We start from the raw sequence: 8,173 nt of genomic DNA, 5'->3' as shown, positions 1-8,173 counted from the left end.
GGCCCAAGAGTGTGTTATAGAGGCGATGGAGAAAAGGGGAAGAGCTCCAACTAAAGGGCACACTGTCAACAGTGGCAATACCTTCAGAACTAACAGTAGTGATAAATTCAAACCTATTGGTAGTGTCAACTCTAAACCAGTGAGGAGACTCTCTTACAATGACTTTAAAGACAGAATGACAAAGGGCCTTTGTATTCACTGCGATGAGAAATACACTCTAGGGCATAATTGCAAGAACAAGTAGTTATTTCTGTTAAACACTGATGAAGAAGAGTAAAAAAATCCCACACAAGGAGAACTTTTAGTCATATGGGAAGAAGAGGAGTGTTCAGATTCCAGGAAAGCTGTAATAGAGGATCCAGAGATATCAATTCCTGCCCTGACAGGGACTGATGGACTACACACATTGTGCTTGCAAGGAAAGAGTAGGGGAAAAAACTTAAGAATGTTGGTTGACAGTGGCTCAACCAACAATTTTATTTCACCAGCTGGAGTGAAGAATCTGGGCCTCACAATCATACGTTGTTCCCCCATATCAGTGTCTGTTGCAAATGGGGCACAATTAAGTTGTACACAGAGGGTAAACAAGGTCAATTTGGAAATTGATGGACTGACCTTTTATGTAGACATGAGGGTGCTACCCATTGGGGGTTATGATATCATTCTTGGGGTAGAATGGATGAAAATAGTCAGTCCTGTAGTTTTTGACTTTGAGGACAACCATATCAGTGTATGGTGGCAAGGGAAGAGGACTGAATTGAATCAAAAAGTTAAAGTTCCCAAGGTGAAGGTAGTTACAAGGAATAGAGAAGTCAACAAAGGGGACACTTGTTATCTAATTCGAGTGATGGTTGTTAATAAAATAGAAAGTAAAGCAAAAATGCCTGAAGTAGTGAAGGGAATATTAGAGGAGTTCTCAGATGTCTTCGAGGAACCTAAGGGATTACCTCCAATCAGAAGTCAGGATCATAAAATTCTATTACAAGTGGGAAGAGCACCAGTGAACTGCAACCCGTACAAATGCCCTTATGTGCATAAAAAGAAATCGAGAAGATAGTCAAAGAAATGGTGGATAGTGGGATAGTGAGGCACAGCTGCTCCCCCTATGCTTCACCAGTCCTGTTGGTGAAGAAGAAAGATAATTCTTGGAGACTTTGCATAGACTACAGAGCCTTAAATTCCATCACTATAAAAAATAAGTTCCCAATACCAGTGATAGAAGAACTGCTGTCAGAGCTTAAGGGCAGCAAAATCTACACTAAACTCAACCTCAGGAGCGGTTACCATCAGATTAGAGTACACCCTGATGATATACAGAAGACGGCCTTTAGAACGCATCAAGGTCACTATGAATTCTTGGTTATATCGTTCGGCTTAACCAATGCTCCGGCTTCATTTCAACACTTAATGAATGAGGTGTTTTCTGCTCACTTGAGGGACTTTGTACTTGTCTTTTTCGATGGCATTCTAGTCTACAGCCCTTCAATGGAATCTCACCAAGGGCATCTAAAAATAGTATTCCTGCTGTTTAGACAACACAAAATGTTTGTCAAGGAATCAAAGTGTGAATTTGCTAAAGAAAGTGTGGAATACCTAGGTCATGTCATATCAGAAAAAAGGGTTGAGGCTGATAAAGCAAAGGTTGAAGCTATAGAGAACTGGCCTGTTCCAAAGACACTCAAGGCACTAAGGGGATTTTTGGGTTTGACAGGGTATTATCGAAGGTTTGTAGCACACTATAGAATGATAAGCAGACCCCTCACATAGCTACTGAAGAAGGGAGACTTTGGGTGAAATAGTGAAGCAACCACTGCAATCCTACAACTCAAGAAAGCTATGGCTACAACCCCAGTACTTTCTCTCCCTGACTTTACAAAGCCCTTCACCTTAGAGACTGATGTTTGCTATCATGGTGTTGGTGCAGTATTAATGCAAGAGGGGAAACCTATAGCCTATCTCAGCAAGGCCTTAGCCAACAAACACCTCGGGCTATCTACTTATGAAAATGAGTTAATAGATGTGATCATGATTGTGCAGAAGTGGAGGTATTACTTGCTGGGACACCAATTTATAATTAAAACAGACCATGAGGCCTTGAAACATTTAATGGAACAAAAATTGACGACCATGTTGCAACATAAATGGTTGTCCAAATTGTTGGGATACGACTACATGGTGGTCTACAAAAGAGGGAAGGATAATTTAGTAGCAGACACACTATCTAGGTGCACTAAAGGGGAGAATAGCTGCAATGCCATACACACAGTAGTGCCACTGTGGAAACAGGAGTTAAAGGAAAGATGGAAGAATAATGAATTGGCGCAAGAACTGTTGGTGTCACTGCTGTAAATGGCAGTAATGAACAAGGATTTCAACTAGTGGACAATGAAATTCAGAAAGATGGTAAATGGTATATAGGGTCTGGTAATCTGATGAGGAAAAAAATCATTGAGAACTCTCATGGTAGTGCTGAAGGGGGTCACTCAGGCATACTACCAACCACAAAAAGAATTCAGAACCATTTTTACTGGCCAAGAATCAGGGAAGAAGTTCAAGAATTCATTAAATCCCGTGACACGTGCCAGAGATGTAAGGTAAAGCATATTGGTTCCCAGGCCTGCTACAACCCTTGCCTATTCCTGAAGAAGTGTGGGACACTATTAGCATGGACTTCATCGAAGGGTTGCCAAAGTCTCAAGGGAAGAGTGTTATTCTGGTAGTGGTGGATAAACTAACTAAGTAAAGCCATTTCATCGCCCTGAGTCATCCATATTCTGCAACTGGAGTAGCACAACTGGTCCTAGACAATGTTATTAAATTGCACGACCCTCCTAAATCTATCATATCAGATAGAGACACTGTCTTTGTCAGCTCCTTCTGGAAAGAATTGTTCAGAATTATGGGAACTCAAGTAAAACTCAGTTCTGCTTACCACCCGCAAACAAATGGTCAAACGGAGCGGGTAAATCAGTGTTTAGAGATGTATTTACGATGTTTGGCAGGACAAAATTCAGGGCAATGAAATCACTGGTTACCAATGGCAGAATTCTGGTATAATACTAGTCATCATTCGGCCATTGGGATGTCTCCTTTTAAAGCCTTATACAACCAGAACCCACCATCTGTGAACTACCAGCAAGCAAAGGCGTCCAATCCAGGGGTTAAATAGTTTATGCAGGACATAAACAAGATTCAGCAACTATTGAAGGACAATCTTATGAAAGCTCAAGAAAGGATGGCATGGTATGCAAACAAGAAGATAACTGACAGGAGTTTTGAAGTCAATGATGAAGTATTCTTGAAACTTCAACCCTACAGAAAAGCTTCAGTGGTTATGAGGAGAAATCAAAAGCTAGCAGCTTAATATTATGGTCCTTACAGAATGAACAAAATGGTTGGTAATGTTGCTTATCAACTAGACTTGCCTGAAGGATCAAAGATACACAATGTCTTTCATGTATCACAGTTAAAAAAGAGAGTGGGTACGGAGAAAGTGATACAGACAGCATTACCAGGTGCCACTGATGAGGGAGAGTTGCAGATAGAGCCTATTGCAGTGTTGGACAGAATGTTAGTAAAAAGGGGAAATAAACCAGCTACCAAAATGCTGATCCAGTGGAACAATGGAGATGTGGATGATGCCACTTGGGAATTCTAGGAAGATATCCAGAATAAATTTCTAAAATTTAATCCTTGGGGACAAGGATCCTCTTAAGTAGTGGGGATTTGTCATTAATTGGAGTATTTTGTTGATTGGCAGGAAGAGATAGTTTGGTTTAGTATGATACGATATCGCTTTGTTTATGGGCTTTATTTATATTCTGAGTCAGTGGGCTTTATTGTTAGCTAAGTCCAAATTAGTTAGTGGGCCTGAGTGGGTCTGATTTACAGTTATTGGTGTTTGTCCTTATATACCACAGTTGTACTGAAGAATGATCTTATCTTGATGAATACACAAACTTGTTTTCCTTGTTTTTCTCTGTATCTTTTCCATTTCTAGCTCCCTTCTGCATTATTTGTCAATTTGTATATTTTAGCTTTGTCAATTTTAGCTTCCGACAATTTGAGAAATGGATACGGTTTCGATTCAAGATTTCAGGATCATTTAGGGTTTGAGCAATAGATTTGCCATTTAGGGTTTGAGCAATGGATTTGCTGACAATTAGGGTCCAAGAAAAGGTTCGAGTTTAAGTCCCTCTTCTGATTTCAAGTAGCCTTTGGAGGAGTTAGTGTTTACTCTCTCTCTCACACACACGCACGCACGCACGCACACGCGCGCGCACACACACTAGAAAAGAAAAAATCGTTTATTAGAATGATAAGTTTTTCTTGTAGCATTTGTTTGGTATACTGTATTTCTATTTCAATTGTTGTAATGCTCTCTTCTGTTTCTGATTAAGATGAATTAGTTTGAGCAACTTCAATAGTTTGGCCCAAATTTGGACCGAACCCCTCTTAAACTCCAACAGTTTGGTACAAATTTCGTTCTAAATTATAATATGATTTAGAGTGAATATTTTAAGTTTTATAGTACAAGCACTTTACTTATTATATAATATATGATATTATTTTAATATTTAATTATTATTAATTAAGTTTATTATTTTAAAATATGATTAATAATAAATAATGTAATTCTAATTAAATGTATAACATAGTAAGAGAATAGTTATGGACAATATTTCGACTATCTTGGAGGAAGTCGATTTAATTTGTCCGACTAAATTAAATATTTTCAAATTGCATTTTCATTTAAGTTGTATTTTAAATTCGGCTGCATGTGTTGTAATTCTTATTTAATATGTTTTAAATGTATTTTTAATTTGAAATTAAGAAATGCAAGTATATTTTATTTAATTATATTTTAGTATTTGTTAATACAAAAAATAAAAATAAATAGTAAATATATTATAATATTAGTTAATTACATTTATACATAACTTAAATCAAAATATAATTTAATAAACTAAATAAGAAAAAGTGAAAAGCTATTATTTTAATATTATTCAAATTTGGACCGATGAATAGTGTCGGTCCAAATTTGGACCCACACTGTTCATAATTGGACCGAGATTTAGACCACTGTCGGGTGAATTTGGACCGAAATCGGTTCAAATTTGGATATTTAGGCCACTATTGGAGTTGCTCATAGGATATGTTTATTATACTCAAGAAGTTACTTAATTTGTTATGTTTTGAACTCACTATGCCGTGTTATGGTACAGATAAAATTGTATACCATCTACAATTTCGTGTTGTAAAGAGATAGAGTGAACTAATTATTGTTTCAGTTATTAATTAATTATCACATTACATTTACTTATATAAGTACATATGAAATAGGTTATCTAGTCTCCAGTTTAAAATTAAATGCCATATAACATTCTTTTACGGTTTTACCTCTTGCAGGCTTGGAATGTGCTTCTTTATGCAAACCTATGGTTGAAAAGTATACATGTTTCTCTGCCGTTTTACGTAGATAAATAAGAGAGATTCAGTGGCCAAAATATACAGCTTGAGAGGCTGCTGAATACTCATCTTTTTGGAATTTTTACTGGGAAGCAGATAGCTAGCTAGTGTGCTTGTTTTCTAGATTCGTGGTTTTAGTACTTCACTCCAGAAAATTTCCAAACTTGACTCAAATGGTTTTCTTGCTGCATCTTTAGATATTTTATTTTCAGCTGCTACAAATTTTAATTTAGCGGTAATGAAATGGGGTATGGTGGATTTTATTTTAGTTTGATATCCTTGCTTATTGGGATTTTGATGGGGAACAGAGGTGTATGTGATGATTTTTCCAGTACATGATCTTAACGGGAGTTAGTATCAGATTGAAGATCTGTATAAATAGATGACGGCTACAGAGTGCCTTGTTGAATTCCGACCTTGGTTTGGGGCTTTTTTTAGACAAACATATTAACATATATGTTGGTCAGAGTCTGAAATATTTCTCTTTGGTATTTTTACGAAAGGCTGCCTCCCATTTACTAGAAAAAGACGCTATAAACAGTTTATCTTTGTGGTTAAGTGTTATCCATTAGAATTCTACATTACTTGTATGCTATCAATATTTATTTATGTATAGTTGTGTTTTTTTTTAATTTTTGGAATTTATTTGAAGTGTTTGGCTAAATTGTTGCACTTGTTTTTATTTGTTGTGATTTGGGTCCAGCATTTTCAAGTTTTTAGTATATTTATGAATTTTAAAAATATATATATTATCAAGAAGGTCAGCTACTTATCCTTAGTTTACTTAATCCAATTTGAGAAATGTGCTTACTTGAATTACTTCTTGATTTTTCTTTACACTTTATGTTAAGAATTATTTTAAGTATATATTGTGGCGACCTCAAATCTTAGAAGTATTTATCTGAAGTGAGCTTTTTATAAAGAATGTTTGTGATTTGCCTTTCTTGACATCAAAAACAATTTTGCAATTTTTCGGTTAGAACAGGGTGTTTGGTAGCACTTTTTGCTTGCAAAATTGGGAAAATTATTTATAGATATTTCTATACTTTGCAACTTTTGCAAAAAAATTGCTGGCTTTTGCAACTATAATAATAGTTGAATTGAACAGAAAACATCATAACATATAACTTAAGAAAAATTTGCCAATTGATAAACATGTAGTTTGTTAGTTGATCTTTGCCCTCAAATTAAGGATTTGGAAGCCGTGAAATCCAAGGAATCCTCGTGTATGGCTATTTCAACCGATGGATCAACAGGTAAACCCTATACTACTTTACTTAAATTTTGTCAATGCATTATTTTTTTTGCTCCCATGTCACCTCACTAGCCTTCAAAATTTGTCATGTTTTTCTCGGTATATTTATCCAAATATTATACTTTGTTTCATCATTAAGGTCTAGTAATAAGAGTAGTATCAATGAGACATGGGAACAGAAATGACACATATTCCAAGTCAGGAACCTTTTGAGTTATACATTATTGTGTACACACATTGTTTTTCTATTTTTTCAAACATAATGGAAAACCTGTTAAGCGTACTAGATTGCAATGTTGATAATTCAAGTCCGCGATTAAAGGTCTAACATATTTTTTCAAGTATGGACATTATAAAATAGGAATTTCATTTTACTTATCTACGTAATATATAGTTTCTAAGATATTCTGAATACTGCTTGTGCAGGATGAGTCCCGTTGTACTCTTACAGGTTTAAACACCATTAACAAAACGAATGTATAGTTATGTTAAAATGAGGTGAAATTTTGGCATGTATAGTTGGTTGTCCAGTATATTTTTGGTAATTTGGAAGCCTCTTTTTCGTGGGCTCCAATATGACTTAATTTGACTTAATTTACAATTTAAAAGTACTGCGATTGAATTTGTAGTGGCAAGTGACACACTGTGATTAGGTTTACCGAGTCTCTAAGTCAAGTTGCAACAGATAAACATGAGTTTTCTAGCTTGCAAGAGTTCTTGTTGCTGAAAACATAAAGAGGAGTCAAGGGTACAATAGTCAATTCAGTAGACCTATTAGGGGTATATTAGTAACTTGAATATTATGATTTGAGTCGGTTAGGAAAGTTAGTTACAGTAGCTATATAGCAGACAATGTAACAGATTGATGTGAAAGGTTGAATACTGTGTTCTAAAGAGATGAAGTTGGTTTATCCTTGATTACAATCACTACTGCCTTTTCTTTATGGTATCAGAGCTGTGATTCGAGGTGATCTTTGATTTATCTTCGTTGCTCTTGTAGAACATGAAGTAAAAACAGCCGTAGTAAAGCTTGATTTCAACAAATTTAGAGCTTATTAACAGCAATTTCTGTAAGAAAAAGCTCAAATTGTGTGAATCAAAGCATAGTGATGGCAAATGGAAGTCGATTTTCGTTTGTGGATATGCAGAATCCATTGTTTCTGCATCCGAGTGATGGTCCGACGTCCATTACTGTAGCTAAGCTGCAAGGATCGGAGGATTATCGGACGTGGCGACGATCAATAGAAATTCAATTGGCGTCAAAATGAAAGTTAGGGTTTGTGACTGGATTTGAAAGGAGAAGCACAACGGATGCTACAGATGGTGTGCAATGGGACACTTGCAATAATATGGTAATTTTGTGGCTTCATAATAATATTAGTGAGTCTATTAAGAAATTGATTCTGTTTGTTAATTCTGTTGCTGGCATATGGAAGTCGTTAGAACAAC

At 35.8% G+C, this 8,173-nt stretch overlaps 1 protein-coding gene across 1 annotated transcript; it reads left to right on the top strand.

Annotated features, from left to right (window-relative positions):
* The first annotated feature begins 445 nt into the window (after positions 1-445).
* Positions 446-1,057, top strand: LOC141679516 (uncharacterized). The gene has a single exon (XM_074485997.1). It carries the CDS (start codon positions 446-448, stop codon positions 1,055-1,057), a length of 612 nt encoding a protein of 203 aa, XP_074342098.1.
* Positions 1,058-8,173: the final 7,116 nt, after the last annotated feature.

This window comes from Apium graveolens, chromosome 8 (assembly GCF_009905375.1).
Source record: "Apium graveolens cultivar Ventura chromosome 8, ASM990537v1, whole genome shotgun sequence".
In the NCBI taxonomy this organism is placed as follows: domain Eukaryota; kingdom Viridiplantae; phylum Streptophyta; class Magnoliopsida; order Apiales; family Apiaceae; genus Apium; species Apium graveolens.
This window is presented reverse-complemented; position numbering and strand designations above follow the sequence as displayed.

Excerpts from the sequence above, each read along its gene's own strand:
- LOC141679516 (XM_074485997.1), top strand. The coding sequence starts at position 446 with ATGTTGGTTGACAGTGGCTCAACCAACAATTTTATTTCACCAGCTGGA.